At 55.9% G+C, this 16,101-nt stretch overlaps 1 protein-coding gene across 8 annotated transcripts in view; it reads right to left on the bottom strand.

The window, feature by feature from the left end:
• Positions 1-16,101, bottom strand: part of UNC13A (unc-13 homolog A) — a 49,485-nt gene that overhangs the window by 3,552 nt on the left and 29,832 nt on the right. For 2 of the 8 annotated variants that reach the window (XM_084759095.1, XM_084759096.1), the window contains 10 exons: positions 12,197-12,280; positions 11,292-11,369; positions 11,029-11,117; positions 10,392-10,544; positions 9,133-9,256; positions 4,294-4,350; positions 4,002-4,082; positions 3,470-3,617; positions 619-711; positions 199-358 (listed from right to left, as the gene is read on the bottom strand). In XM_084759095.1, the coding sequence (XP_084615221.1) occupies positions 199-358; positions 619-711; positions 3,470-3,617; positions 4,002-4,082; positions 4,294-4,350; positions 9,133-9,256; positions 10,392-10,544; positions 11,029-11,117; positions 11,292-11,369; positions 12,197-12,280 (1,067 nt within the window). Of the gene's footprint in view, positions 1-198; positions 359-618; positions 712-2,532; positions 2,590-3,469; positions 3,618-4,001; positions 4,083-4,293; positions 4,351-5,552; positions 5,583-7,201; positions 7,241-7,826; positions 8,669-9,132; positions 9,257-10,391; positions 10,545-11,028; positions 11,118-11,291; positions 11,370-12,196; positions 12,281-16,101 lie in introns of those variants that run through there. The other 6 variants (XM_084759091.1, XM_084759090.1, XM_084759093.1 and 3 more) reach the window with 6 other exon arrangements.

The following is a 16,101-nucleotide window of genomic DNA, read 5'->3' on the forward strand; positions in this document are numbered from 1 at the left end:
CTCTCCACCCCCGCCACCCCGCCCCCCATCCATCCCACCTCAACCCCAAGCTCATCGCCTCTCCAAGGACCTACCTGCCTGTCTCAGAAGGGGACCGTAACCTCTAAGTCCCACTCTGCGCCCTCCATCCCTGTCACCCGCTGGCCCCAATGTCCCCTCGAGGGCGCCCCACCCCCATTCTAGGAGCACCCGACTCACAACTGGAAGCTCTCATTGTACTTGGGCGCCCAGCTGTTGTTTTTTGATTTGGTGGCGAACTTGCGTTTCTTGTCACTGAGCTGAGGTCCAACGATGTTGACCTCGATGAACGGCCGGAAGATGCCAGAAGTCTGCCACTTTAGGTCATTGGCGGCCACCACTGTTGGGGAGTAGTGGGGAAATCCAGTTAGGTCCCCGCGTGACAGAACGATATTTGACAGGAAGGAATCCACGCTGCGAGACTGGGAAAAGGGACTAAGTCCTGGGATCCCGTTGGAACTCCTGGGTGCAGCCATGCCTGAAGAGGCTTTGCCTCAGGATCTCTCCATTTTCTAAACCACTATCAGAGGAAAAACAACTCCCTGCCCCCTTGGCTTCAATGAGTCTGAATTTGGTTCCCTCCCTCCTCGGGCCACTCACCCTTCACTGTGACCTTCTGTTCCCCAGTTCCCGGATGTGTGAGTAGCTCCACGTGAACAGATACTTCACCTACAGGGTCTTCCACACCCGAGCCTGGGCGGGACAGGGGAAGATGCGGGATATGAGCTGTGTTCTTGCCCCTCCCACCAGGAGTGACGTCAGTCACCTCCCCCACCGCGTGCTGGCGGCACCAGGTCACCGAGGCACTGAGTGGCAGGTGCCACCAACAAGCCAAGAGCCCTAGGTTGTGGAGTTCCGAGCCTCGCCGTGTGAGTTGACAGAGGTCTCTTAACCTGAGCCCAGAGCACCTGCCCTGTTCTTCCCCCGCTTCTCCTGGCCTGCTGAGCCTGCTTCGACGAGTCACTTTTCTCCCTCTCTGCTTCTCTGTGTGCCCACCCAAATGCCTGGCCCTGCGCGCTGGGACACAGAAAACTGACTGCGCTGCCTTCAGAGCTCATGGGGAGTCTAACGGTGTGGCTATGCCTGGACCTGGTCCAGCTCCCGCCGCGCGACATGGACTGTTGCGGGGCGCTTTACCCTGATCTGTCTCTCCTCCCTCTCAGAAACGGTCTAGCAGGCCCCAGCTCAAGAGCCTCCAGTGGGTCCCATCTCGCTCTGCAAGCGCGTCCTTCCGGCCCCTCGCAGGGCTGCGCCCGCCCGCAGGCTCCTCCCAGCACTCGGAACTCTCCGGGACTGCCCCGCCCCTCTGACGCCAAGAGTCAGGTTCTGTAGCCCCTCTCCTGAATCTTCAGGCAAACTTCAATTCCCACTGGGAAGCGCATCAAACTCTGACAGGCTAGGCTAATAAAAACTCACTTCCGGACTTTGTAAATTGGCCACAAAGGTCTCCAAGGAGACCAATTGACCAATCACCCTTGCGTGTCACGCTGGTCGTGATGGGGCCCCATGAGGGGCTAACTTAAAAACTGCTGCTCCAACCACCCATACCTGTGGCTCAAAGCATGTCCGCGGGGCCTGTGGACCTGTGACCGCCAGCACCCCACCCGACTGCCCCCATCCCCAGGCACCTCCCTACTCCTGGGACACCCCATGCAGGGCATGGCAAGGAGAGTGTGGAAGGAAGGGCATCGGGCCAGTCAAAAGTCCGTCCAGGTTACCTGTGCTGGACGGTCAGGGGACAGAGGGGCCAGGAGGCTCCTCCAGCCGCCCCTGAAGGGGGTCACATAGCCCCAGCACTGTCCACCCCAGGCGGCCACCCAGATCATCTCAGATACCTCCCCAGTCACATGCTCAGCCCCCTCCCCCCCCAGGCCAATGCTTCAGCAAGCTCAGTCCGGGCCAGAGGTGGGGTGCTGGGAGGTTAGACGCAATGGGTTATATAAGAGGTCGGACCAAGGCCCAGGCTAGTAAGAAGGGAGAAGGGGGCAGTGCTGGCCCCGCCCCAGGTTTGCTGGCTCCACCAGGAAGGGGCTGTCACACACACTACCCTCCCCCCATGACGGGGGCTCCTGACAGGGGAAGGAGGAAGGCACAGGAAACCTCAGTTGCCCACGGGAAAGCTGGGTTGGGTGTTTGGCCAAGGCTAGCAGGAACACGTGGTCCTCCTGCCTCAGCCTCCCACGGACAGGGACCACAAGCCTGTGCCTGGAAATGTCGGTCTAGACTGTCCTAGTTTTCTAGGTGACAGAACAGTGGGGGAGGGGGGAGGCTGACTGCAGAAAGGCTGACTCAGGATCTGAGCACACTTTATCCCTTAGGTTTTTGTGCTTTGCTGGGAATTGGAGCTGCCGGCCCAGCCTGCTACCCCAGGTGGAGCCAGCAAGCCGCCCTTCCCCGTGTGCGGGGACGCAGCGCCCGGCGGGTGCGGGGAGGCCGGGGTCTTACTAGCCGGGCAGGGGGGAGGGCGCAGGCACCGGGCACCGCGTGCGGGTGGCGGGCGGCGCAGGCACATACCCATCTCAGGACAAACGTCTTCACTAAGGGTAAACCTAGTCCCCTTTCCACCGTGGACTGACCAGGGTGGACGGGGAGGGAGGAGAGGAGGAAGGGGTGTGCGTGGCGGGGGCGGGGGAGGCGCAGAAAGGGGACAGCGAGTGACAGGGAGAACGAGAGAGAATATGAGAGAGAGAGAGAGAGAGAGAGAGAGAGAGAGAGAGACGGGGAGAGAGAAAGAAAGAAACGTCAGTGCAGACGGACGGACAGACAGACAGCCTCCCACTCCGGGAACACCAGGGACACCAAAAGCAACAAGAACAGGAGGGGAAACTGAGGTTAGGCTCCACCCGCTGTGCCTGAGGGTGGGTAGATGACAACTTTCCCCTTCCCAGCACGAGGACAAAGCCTGAGGCCACCAACTTTTGCCCAGGGAGAGGTGCTAGGACCTTGGAGCCCTGTCATGTGGCCCCAGCTGCTGCATGAGAGCTCAGAGGGACGGGGACAGAAGCAACACACAGACAGAGAGAGAGAGGTGGGGGGATCTGAGGCCCAGCACCTCCCAGGTCCCCACACCTCCCAGGTCCAGGTCCTCCGGCCTCTTAGACCTGTCAATCATTCTACATCTCGGGCACAGTTCAGAGGCCCCGCCCCTAAGGAGGCCACCGCGCCTTGGATTCCTGACATCAGATTTCACCTGGAACTGTCAATCATCCCTTATTCTAAAGGTACCCCGAGGTCCCGCCCCAGGGTGCCAACCAGGTCCCGCCCCTTGATGACAATCACTAGATGTTGCCCTAGAAGGTATCAATTCCTGTCCCCTCCCATAGCTGTCAATCACTCCACGGTGTTTCTTTGCCCAGAGAGAATCGCCTTTGGCGCTTCGATGTCGGGTGCTCCGCCCCCACTGTGCTCTGTCAATCACTCAGGGGCGGAGCCCGCAGCTGTGAGCCCTTACCCTGCGCGGACTGAGTCTGCACGAAAGTTTTGATGAGCAGGTCGGTGGCCTGCGTGTAGAGCGACAGGGCATAGCGCAGGGACTGGAGGTCAGGGCTCTTCTCCAAAAAGGTCTTCTTGAGGCCCACGCCCCCCGCGTGGAAGTATTGCTGCGGGTGGACAGGGTGAGGTTGCTGATGGCTCCCAGCACCTCCGCTAACGTGCTCGCCTCTCACCCTCCCCAGCCTCCCCAGGCCACAGCTGCCCCAGGACCTTAGTACTGACTGCGCTCAGGGAAAGGCTCTCCCTGACCACTATCCGCATACTATACATTGTAAACTCTTTTTTTTTTTCGAGACAGGGTTTTTCTGTGTAGTCTTGGCTGTCCTGGACTCAATTTGTAGACCAGGCTGGCCTCGAACTCACAGTGATCCACCTGCCTCTGCCTCCCGAGTGCTGGGATTACAGGTGTGCGCCACCACACCCGGCTAACACTGTAAACTCTTATGCATTCCTCGTCCCTCTTTTAAAGCCCTCTGTGGCCCCTCCCTTACCTTGATGGTGTCCAGGGCCAGTTCCACCACGGCGCACTGCTTCGGCGTCAAGCTCTTGGCTTCCTCTCGCACCATGTGATCCTGTGGGGACGGCAGAAAGAGCAAGTGGGCTTTGGCATTTCTGGGCCTTTACTTTCCGTGTTGAGAATCAAACCATCTGTATCCTCGATCCAGTGGAAGATCAACGCCTCTTTCCAACATACTCAAGACAGTTTTAGGTGGCGGTCGGGTCCGGGAACAGGGATCTTGGCTCTTGATCTGTCCCTCACCTTGAGATCCTCTGGCCCCTCACCTTAAGTTTGGACAGCTGGCCCAGCTCCTTCGCAGCATTGAAGATCATCTGTGTCCCCTGTGGGAAAGTGGAAGGCGGCGGGGTGAGGGTGTGCGCCTTCTAAATGCTTCCCCCATCCTGAGCGATCCAGGCCTGTCAGCCGCCTTGGTTCCTGTCCACGGTGCCTGAGTCCCATGGACAGAGGGGTGGGGAGCCCCAGTGAGATCAAGGGGCACCTTGTCTCTGGAGATGCCCGGTTATATAAGGACACTGGCCACCTCTCACGTCCACCTGCCCCCGAAAAATGGAAGACAAGGGAAACGCACCAGCTGGCAGCCCACCCGTGGGTGGTGAGGAGAGGGGAGGACACAAATGAGCTTGTTAGTGACCATGCGCCATGGGCCAGGCTGGGCTTATAGGGGCCCAGCCTTGGGGAATTTCCTTTCCCCTGGTCACCCCTCTGGGCATCAGGAAGACTCCTCACACACTGGCATCTGCATATACTCCCCCTCTCGCCCACCAGATGCCAACTGCAGCCCCGACAGGTGAGTTAGCCCCTCTCAGCCTGTTCCCCTTTAGCCAGGATCCCAGCTGCCCTGCAGCCTTGAAGGAATTTGATGGTCTCTGCTGACTTGTTTGCAGTTTGGTCTCATCACAGGCAACGCGGGGCAGACTGGGTCCCAGCCTGAAAGCCACGGCTGAGCTGGGCGGCCTCAGGCAGGTGCCTTGCCCTCTCTGGGCTTGACCTCTCCATGCTATTAGCAGCTTGTGGAAGGGCTGGCCCCACCAGCCAAGATGGCCCCAGTGGGTTCTGGCTGGACTGTTTACAGGCAGATGTTTGGAAACTGTTACTGTCTTTGCAACCCCTGGCTGTCACTATTGCTATGTTAGTCTGTCCTGCTGGGAATGGAAACCCGGACCTCACATGGTCCTGCAAGTGCTCAGCAGACTCTCTTCAGCTGTGCCACACACACCCCCTCAGCCCCATAGTCTCAGGGCTCCCAGAGGTTGCGAGTGCCGGAGTTAGCGGAGCCCAGTTGCCTGGGCCTGTTTCCCCTGTTGCACCCGCCTGGGCTCCTGTGAGGAGCAGGGGCCCCTCCTAAGACCGGCCACACCTCCCTTCCCTACCCACCAACAAGCAAGCCAGACAGACAGAGGAAGAAGAAATAACAGACAGGGCCACAGGACGCCCCCGACGCACGCACGGAGCACAGAGTGGAAGGGGCAGGGAGGAAGGGGGTGGGGTGGGAGCCAGACAGACAGTGAGAGGCCGGGCTTACGTCTGAGTGGCTCGGCAGTTTCACCCTGCCCTGTGGAGAGAACCAGGCGGAGGTCAGAGGTCAGAGTTCTGGTGGGCGCTGAGGGGGGGGTACTCAGTGGGACTTCCCTGAGCCCTGGAATCGCAGCGTGATCTCCCCCCCACCCCAGTTACTGAAACGGGTACTAACTTCCCCCAGCTGAGGCCCTTGTCTCTGAGTGTAGACTCTTCCACTACAGCACATGCTGGGGCCCCCAGAAAGCTGCAAACCTGGCTACAGGGCCTTGTGGGGGTTGGTGAGAAGCCAAGGAGAGAGAGGGCTCCAGGTCTCTGCGCCAATGCGCCCCAAGCCAGTGTCAGGGAGGGCAGGCCATAGAAAATGTCCTCATTAGCCCTGCAAGCTCCAAGCCTTCAGTGTAGACACGCACACATGACACTCACACATGCATACACACACACACACATATATATATGCACGAGCACAGACACACACATATGCACACCTGCACACACGTTCACACACACACACACAGGCAAGCACATGCATGCACACACGCTCACACATGCACACACGCTCACACATTCACACATGCACACACATGCTCTCTCTCTCTCACACACACATACATACATACACACACAGGCAAGCACATGCATGCACACATAGAGACACACTCTATACCTGCAGATGAATCCTGCAGACACTCAAAATCATCACATATGATGAAATCACATACACGGGAGCCCCACAGGCCAGAACCCACAGTATGCTTTGCATGTTCACGTGAAGACTCACACAGCCTTGGCCTCGCCTGGATGCCCAGCACCCCCTGGAAGGCTGGCTGGGGTGTGGGAATGCCCTACGCTCCAGTCGTAACACTGAGACCCATTTAGGGCACAGAGAGATCCAATGTATTCTCACACAAGTGCACAATCAAGCAACCGCCCACATTCAGTCACAGCCGCAGCTCCTTTCAATAAACATTCATTAATGCAACAAAAACCCATGCCTCAGTGCAGGGCCGTCCAGAGTGAGGCCCTCAGAGGAGGCCACTGACAGCAGCCGAGAAAGGGCTGTGCCCACACTCCCTGGACTCAGGAGAGGGATCTGAGTTCTAGCTTCAGGGTCCTTGCAACCAGATCAAGAGCCATCTCCCCCTGTGGCCTGGGCTGACCTTCCTACCCAGCTCCCCCTGTGGCCCCGGCTGACCTTCCTACCCAGCTCCCCCTGTGGCCCCGGCTGACCTTCCTACCCAGCTCCCCCTGTGGCCCCGGCTGGCCTTCCTACCCAGCTCCCCCTGTGGCCCTGGCTGACCTTCCTACCCAGCTCCCCCTGTGGCCCTGGCTGACCTTCCTACCCAGCTCCCCCTGTGGCCCCGGCTGGCCTTCCTACCCAGCTCCCCCTGTGGCCCCGGCTGACCTTCCTACCCAGCTCCCCCTGTGGCCCCGGCTGGCCTTCCTACCCAGCTCCCCCTGTGGCCCCGGCTGGCCTTCCTACCCAGCTCCCCCTGTGGCCCTGGCTGGCCTTCCTACCCAGCTCCCCCTGTGGCCCCGGCTGACCTTCCTACCCAGCTCCCCCTGTGGCCCTGGCTGACCTTCCTACCCAAGCAGGAACCGTAGGAACACTCACGCCCGGACTCCCGGGACCCCGCAAGCCGCGGTCCTCATTACCTTTTCTAGTCCCTTGCCATGTTTTCTCAAGAGGGTACCCTGCAGAGACAATGTCACAGCGAGGTCAGGACCCAGGAGTGTCACAGCCCCACATAGAGGGAGGGGAGGGGGCTGCATTGTCTGGGGATTGGGGGATGCTGGGGAACTGTAGGGGCTCCCTCTTATGGGGGCTGGGGGGAGGTGTATGATCCAGAAGGAGAGAAAAGGGAGGAGGGGAGGGGAGGAGGGGCATGGGGAGAGGGGACATGGGGAGGAGGGGAGGGGAGGAGGGGCATGGGGAGAGGGGGCAGGGGGGAGGGGGCATGGGGGGAGGGAGGATGGGGAGGAAGGAAGAGGAGAGACAGCCATGGGGTGGGGGTGGGCGGCGTGTGGAGAAGCAGGGAAGAGGAGGGAAAGACAGGAGGAAGCGGAGGAGGGGGGGAAGGAGGAGGGAGATGAAGGCAGGGGAGGGGGGAGAAAGAGGAGGAGAAAAGAGAACCAGAGCCAGAGAAAGCCCAAGGTAAAAGCCACTGCCAAAATATAAGCCATTTACATTTGGTGAACAAAGACACCCACTGGATCCCAGGTTAGCAGAAGCACCCCCACTCCACACTGACACTGATGTGAACCCGAGCCTGAACCAGGAGCCTCCTCCCAGCCCCGGCTTCCTCATCAGATTGGCTGCATTGAGACCTCCCTCAGCAGGCGGTCCTAAGTGCGCTGTGACAGACACTGGCCGTTGGAAAGCCGTCAGCGGCACGTGTTCCTTTATGCTCTGCCTACAACTAGGACCTGGGCACTGGGCACGATGCCACCAGGTGCCTACAGAGACCCAGGATGTGCTCTCTGGGCAAGTGAGCTTAGGACAAAGTAAAGCGTCACCGTGGCCTCTCCTGACCCACAGCGGGTTGTGGGGGACGGTTTTACTGAGGGGTCTGCAGGTGGCTGGTGAGCATTCGATGTCCACTTTCACGGTGGCAGCTCAGAGAATGCTGGTGGGGAACCCCATTTCTTTTCCATTTTGGGAAACTGAGGGTGGGAGGTGAAATGATTCTCCCAAGTGTGGGCTAATTGGTGACACCCAGGCTGCCTGACAGCTGAGCTTCCCAGCATGCTGGCGTGTGCGTGTGGCACTAGGGGACTCATGGGGACGCACTGAGCACACAGCACAGCTGCATGGGAGAGGAAAGCCGACCCCCTACCCCCACCCTTGCCTCCTTCCACCTCTGAGACTGAGCAGCTTCCATTCAAGAGACAGGACATGAGTAGGCTGACAGTGTGGATGTAGGCCCTGCTTCTGAGGCTGGGGGTGTGGCCTCCAAGCCCCACCCATCTCAATGCCCCACCCACCAGCACACAGATACAAAGTCAGGAGGAGGGGAGGAGGGGGGCACTGGGAGGGTGGGGGCGGCCCCAGTCCAGACACACATCGAACGGACGACGACGACGGACAGACAGACGGACAAAGGGGTCTCTACTTACAATCATCTGCCAGCCGGAATGGGGGCAGGGTGGGGAAAGGGAACAAGTCACTGTGAGTGGCCCTGGGTGGACACTGAGGCAATGACATCCCAGCCCTGGCCCTGCCCAGAGGATCAGTCTTTAGCTCCCAGCCACAGGCACCCAGATGAGGCCTCTCCACCCTCCGTCACCTGGGCGCCCACCCAGAGGCAGCCAGCACCAGCCCTGGGCCCTTGGCCTGTATCATCAGTGTCTCAAGTTTCCCTGGCAGCCATGGTGGGTTCTCCTTCTCACATGCCCCCAAGCTCCCTGACTGGAAATCTGGCTTGAGATGGCTATGGGCTTTGATGCCCTCTCTGGCTTTCCAGTTGTCCTTCGGATACACCTGCGTGACCTCCTCGAACCCCAGTGCCATGGTCCTGACCCCCTCTCTTGGCGGCACCTGCGCTTCCCTCACAGCGATGGCCGCTTGGCCAGGACACAGGCCTCACCGTTTGGTCAGTCAGCGGCGGCAGAACAATGGTCTTTTCCATGGTGTTCATCACCAGCTTCCACAGCTCCTTCAGCACTCGCTTCAGAACCGTCTTTTCACAGATCTTGGCGAACAGGGTGAGGCTGGGGGTAAGGCCAAGGTCAGTGAGGGGGCCACCCAGGCCCCTTCCCTCCCCGCACAGCTTTGGCCCGGCATGGTGACCACGCATGGAGTGTGCAAGGAAGGCAGACAAAACACCTGGTCCTCACGGTGAGCGTGGGGAAGCTGAGGCAGCCACACACCAAAATATTCAATATGGAAGAACACTGGGCAGTCAGGTCAGATGAGAGGTCTGGAGACCAGAGTACCCAAGGGGCTGAGGGGGTCATAGCCAAGGACCCAGACAGGATGGGCAAGAGGGCAGATGAGGAGAGTAAAAGGCTGACATCCCGGATGTGACGTGAGTGAGTTGACAGAAGGGGACAATCTGCAGCGAGCATTTCCCAGCTGATCTCTCACCTACCAATCACAGCCCCAAATTCACCAGCATTATCCCCAAACCCACCCAGTTATCAATGCACCGTCCAATCACCTACCCACCATCCATCTGTCCATTTGTCCACTCACCCATCCAACCCATCCATCCACTTACCCATCCATCTGTCCATCCATTCACCCATCCACCCACCCACCCATCCATCCATCCCTCCACCTACCCATTTCTCCACCTGTCCATCTGTCCATCCATCCATCCCCATCTGTCCATCCATTCACCCATCTACCCACTCATCCACCCATTTCTACAGCTGTCCTTCTGTCCATCTGCCCATCCATCTACTAGTTCACCCATCTATCCACCTACCCATCCATCATCCACCCATCTGTCCATCCACCCATTTCTACAGCTGTCCTTCTGTCCATCCGCCCATCCATCTACCCATCCACCCATCTATCCACCTACCCATCCATCCATCCACCCATCTGTCCATCCACCTATTTCTCCACCTGTCCATCTGTCCATCCATCCATCCATCCATCCATCTGTCCATCCAGTCATCTATACCACCCACCTGCCTTCCAAGGACCTGCCCGCCATATGTTAAGCATCGCCCTCCATCCTCCCTTGTGAGTATTTTGTGACACAGCCGGTCTCACCCTCATGCCATCAGTCTATTGTGCCACCTTCCACCCACAGGAACAGCAACCGCCACACCCGCCTGGCCTTCTTCTCCTCCCCCTGCCCCTCCCCCATGCCCTCCCCCATCTCTCCACCCTCACTTGCTGTCCAGCAGGTCCATTATGGGCTGCAGCACGTTGTCTGCATCCTGGGCCACGCTACTGCAGGCGCTGGCAGGCACATTGCCTGTGCCCTTCACCTGGCTCAGGATGTCACCCATCTGCTTCACACACTCCTCGATGTGCGGCTGGAAGCTGCCGGCACAGGGGAAGGCGCTCAACCTGGGACCTCAACCCGGGCACCTCAACCCAGGCACCACAGGGAAAGGCGCTTGACCCGGGCACCAAAGGGAAAGGCGCTCAACCTGGGCACCTCAACCCAGGCTCCGTGGCCTGCGTCCTCAGCACCAGGAGCGATGGCACGGACTGAGCCAAGGTGGCAGACACTTTCTCCTAAGACTCCCTAGGTGAACATTTCAGCGCCAGAATTCCTATACTGGACTGCTGGCATCATCACATCTGCCCACTGAGGCACAGAGTGGAAAGGCACTCACCGGCTCCAGGCCTGGGGCAGCTGTGTCTGGGCTCCCAAGTCACCTAACTTAACCCCCCCCCACCTCCCGCCTGCCTCCCCCCTCCTCCCCCCCCCCCCCCCCCCGCCTTGGTGTGAGCCTAGCATGAGATGCCCCAGGCTCAGAGTCACCCCTGCTCGTCTGTCCCGCCCAGAGATGGCCCCCACCTGGTGGCAAACACATGGCTGAGCTCATCCAGGACGTTGTTGAGTTTCACCTGCAGCTCCTTCAGGGTGCCACTGGCCTCGGCATCCAGCTGAGGGAGAAAGGCCATTAACACCTGTCCCCAGGAAAGTGTCTATGGGGCTGAGGAGGCACCTGAGGCACAGGCAGCCGCGCCCCCCTGGCACTCACCTCCTTTCCGCGGTGTAGGGGGGGCACCTGGCACTCACCTCCTTTCCGCGGTGTAGGGGGGGCACCTGGCACTCACCTCCTTCCCGCCCATCGCCTCAAACATCTTCTCCAGCTGCACCCGGAGCTGCTGTGTGTTGTTCATGAGGATGCAGGGCTGCAAAGAGCAAGGGTCGGGCTGGTGACTCCCCACCAGCTCCTGGGGATCAGGGATCTAGGGTTCCCCTAGCGAATGGGGGAGGGGCAGGCAATAGCCCTGGACATGCCTGAGCCGGGCAGAGGGTCCCTTGGGCCGGACAGGGGAGGCATGCAGGAATACCCGCTGGGGTGGCGATGCTGAGGCCTGACACCCAGGGAAGCATGTCCTTGCCCTCGTGTGCACACACAGGACTCTCCCAGACTCACAGGCTCAGTCACACAGACAGGAACAGGCTTGAGACCCAGCCCTCAACACAGCTATATCATAACAGTGAGATAGTTGTGCACAGAGGAACACAGCTCAGAAGTCAGAAGTCAGAGACAGGAGGTCAGGAAGGCAAGGCCAGCTTGGGCTACATAGTCATTGGAAGCTGCTGGGGCTACATAGCTAGCTGGTATTGAGCCTGTGATACATAGCAAGTTCAAGGCCAGTTTGGGCTACACAGTGAATTGGAGGCCACTTTGGTCTACACAGTAAGACAGGCTAATCTGGATTACATGGGTAGCTCAAAGCCAGTCTGAGCTCCATTTTGGGAGCTTGCCTCAAAAATGCAAACAAGTAGCCACCACCAACAATAAATCCCATACAATCAAAGACAGACAGACAGTCAGACAGACATATGGACAGTCAGACAGATCAATACAACGCACACACAATCACACATGGCCCTGAAGATGCATGTCCCCTCAGTGGAGTTTGGGGCAGGAGGGGAGCCCTGGACCCTAAGGGGAGCTGAGTGGGGCCAGAAGGGGTAAAATTGGGAGGGGCAGGCGCCCCCAGGTCACCACTTTCTCCTTCTCCTTCGAGCAGTAGGAGGCGAAGTCCTTGGAGACAATGTCAGCATATTGGAGCAGCACATTGCTGATGGTCTGAGAAGACACAGAAGGGGAGAGAAGGCTGAACCCTGGGTGACCCTGGTCACCGCCACCACCGTCCACTGCAGACACTATGGTGACTTTGTGCTGCAGTGTGTGGGGTGGACATCAGGCTGGGACGGGATCACCCATCCCACAGAGAAGGCACCGCACCGTGAGAGGATTGTTTTCCATACACAACTTGTAGTGACAACTCTAGGATTTCGGTTTCTTTAAAACTCAGAAATATTATAAGAATATGGCCAGTCAGTGGAGGCACGTGCCTTTAATCACACACTAGGAAGGAATAGGCAGGTTTCTGAGTTCGAGGCCAGCCTGGTCTACAGAGAGAGTTCTAGGACAGCCAAGGCTACACAGAGAAACCCTGTCTTGAAAACAAAACAGACAAACAAAAAAGAAGAAGAACATATTTTTGTTTTATCACAGGGGCAGGGATGTGGGGCTGCTGTAGACTATCTGCAGCAGCTGACTATGGTTTTCCTCGTGCTCTAGCAGAGGCGTGGTTTTGCCAGCTGCAGATAATTGCTGCGATTGTGTGACATTTGGAATTCTGGGAACTTTTCAGAGGATATATAAATGCTGGAGCCTGGATAGGTGGGGCTTGGCTGTGGCTTATTAGTGGCCATGCTCAAAGAAAAAGCAAAAAGAAAGAAACTAGACTGAAGGGTTTTCCCAATTCCTCTCTCCCCTCTATCCTTGCTTCTCTTCTATCTAGTATTAGAGGGTGAAAGTGAGGAGTAGGGCTAAAGGGTGGGAAAAATAAAAACCCACAATGTAGCTAGGGCCAGCTACATTTGGCGTCCAATATGGGACTCAAAAGTTAAGGGGAAAAAATGGAAATATTTATTTCAAAAGCCACAGAGGAAATGGCAGGGGACAAAAGAATAGATTTTTTTTTCAAGAGGCCAATAAAAAAATTAGTTGTGGCTGTTACTGGTGGGCTATTCCCTGATTTACTGTCTGGGAGTGGGAGGGGGGAGATTTCTGGTTTTTTTTCTTTATCTTTTTTTTTTTTTTCGTATATTCTGTTTCAAAAAAAAAAACGGATGAAAACTGGCAGAGCAGTTGGAAAAAAATTACAGGTGGAAATGGATGGGTCTGAGGGAAAAAATAGCTGAAATATGAAAACAAAATGGGTCATCTGCTCTCTCATTTTTGAAAGGGTTGTAGGGTTGGCTCTACAACTGGAGAGCCTGTGGGAGGAGGTTAAGGACATGGGAAGCCGGGAGCACTGGAAAAAGACACCAAAAGGCATCAGTCTTGGTGACTGAGCAAGAGAGCAGGAGTACCCTGCAGAAGGAAAGAGAGAAAGAAACTGTGCCAGTTGGTGGACGGGTCAGAGAAAAGCCGAAAAAGTGGGAGGACAATCTGACTGAGACAGACTGTTTAAAAAAAGGGGGGGGGGGTTAATGTTGAACCAACTGTGCTACCAGGGGGAGCAGCCCAGGGTTACGACATCATCAGCTTCATCACCATCAGCTTTCTCAGAAGTCATAAAGCGTATGTCTGCTAGCTGCGTGGAACAAGGTCATGGTGAGATAGGACAGCATCCTACTAGAAATGGTAGCTCTGAGGCATTTTATTTAGAGAGGCCGTGATTTCATATGGGATGCACTTGACTTACGTGAAACAAATTCTAAATAACTGGGCTACTCAAAATAGAATTATTCCCCGGGGCTGTAAGGGCTTGGTGACACCTGTACTAGCAGCAGGTCTGCAATTGCGATCGCGGACACGGTGGAGGGAGGGACCTGTGAATACTGAACAGCAAAATAGTGAGGGGAGTGAATATAGTAACAGCTCAGTCGGTGAGTGAAGGGCAGTACTGTGATATAAAAGAACAGATTTAATTTGGTAACATTACTATAGGACAATGCCATTTAGTGGCTTTAAGAGCTTGGGACGAAGCTGAGGAGCCTAGGGTGGAGGTGGGGGCAGAGCGGGGGGGAAGTCCACCTTATTTGCAAAGATTACACAAGGCTCCTTCACTGACTTTTTTTTGTTTTTAAACAAGATTAGTCTCAGCAGTGAACAAGGCTGTATCAGACGCTGATGCAAGGTGGGTGTTGAGAGAGACCTTGGCATATGAAAATGCAAACACAGAATGTAAAAAGGTTATGAGGCCATTAGAGGTGCGAGCAGCACCTATGAACGTGTGCGTAAGGGATACGGCCAATATCGATTCTAATGTGTACCAGGCTAATATCATAGGTCAAGCTATAGCTGGAGGTCTCCGATATCAAAACGCCCAGTGATCCATTTGAAGGAAGTATGGCCATTTGCAAGGAGGCTGTGACCAAGCTGCTAAAAGTCTCAGATCTCAAAAATCTCCAGGGCTTTAATTGTGGAAAATGTAGTCATCTGCAACAAAAATGTGGACTCGGCATCTCTAAGGAGAATCATTTTTCTACATGTCAAACAGAAAGAAGGCCTAGGTATCGGTAGGTGTGTATTCAGTGCAGCAAAGGTCACAACTGAGTGCAGATCCAAAAGAGATATGCAAGTAATTTCTTACTGTTGGGAAATGGCCTTGGTGGCCTCAGCAAAAATCACAAGCTGTTTGCCTTTTGTCAGGCGGGAAACAACAAGCAGGAAGAAGAAGTCAAGCAGGCATTGCAGACTTAATACACGCGCGACCGCGGGCCACAGGTAAACACCTTACTCTGTCCTTGGCCCTCAGGGACAGTAGGGATGACCTTGAGAAGGGTTGGACGGACTCCCCAGGGACCCACTGTGCATCCAGGGATGTAGGTGATGGTTTCAAAAAAGACAAATTAAAATTATGGCCTATGAAAGAAGAGAGATGCAGTGCAGGGCAGGTGGTGGGGTTGCTCAGCTGATGGTCGAAGGCAAAGCTGCCCCAGGGGAAAGAGCCAGGCCCAAAACCCTGGCCACTGACCAGAAAACCATTTCTTTCATTGAAGATGTCTGTGTTCATGATTTCCTGCCACGCCCAGCATAATTAAAAGTTTCAAATACAAGGAGGAAAATGTAGTAACAATTTTGTTTAAAAGGGGGGGGGGCTGGAGAGATGGCTCAGCGGTTAAGAGTGCCGCCTGTTATTCCAAAGGTCCTGAGTTCAATTGCCAGCAACCACCTGGTGGTTCCCAATCATCTATAATGTGATCTAATGCCGTCTTCTGGTGTGCAGGTGTACATGCAGACAGAACACTGTATACATAATAATAAATAAATCTTTAAAAAAACAAAAAAACAAAAAACAAACAAAAAATCCCACAACAACACAGAAATAAAGCCAGGTGTTCGTGGCGCACACCTTTAATCCCAACACTTGGGAGGCAGAGGCAGGTGAATCACTGTGAGTTTGAAGCCAGCCTGGTCTACAGAGTGAGTCCAGGACAGCCAAGGCTACACAGATAAACCTTGTCTCAAAAACAAAACAAAACAAAACAAAACAAAAAACAGGAAAAAAATCAGAGAAATATTAAAAATGTGTTTGTTTTACTCCCAGGAGTTGGATGTGGGGCTGCTGTAGACTGTGCAGCAGCTGGCTGTGGTTTGCCTCCTGCTCTAGCAGAGGCGTGGTTTTGCCAGCTGCAGATAGTTTCTGCAATTGTGTGACTTTGGAATTCTGGGAACTTTTCAGAGGATATATAAGTGCTGGAGCCCTGATAGACAGGGTTGATAGTTGCTGGCTGCTTAGGGAGGTTGGTTGTGCTTTGTTAGAAGCTGTGGTCAAAGAAGAAACAAAAGGAAAGAAACTAGATTCAGGAATTTTCCCAATTCCCCTCTCTCCTCTCTCCTCACTTCTCTCCTATCTAGTGATGGGGGTGAAAGTGAGGGATGAAGGGTCG

Source organism: Acomys minous (genome assembly GCF_964271855.1).
Source record: "Acomys minous genome assembly, chromosome: 15".
NCBI lineage: Eukaryota > Metazoa > Chordata > Mammalia > Rodentia > Muridae > Acomys > Acomys minous.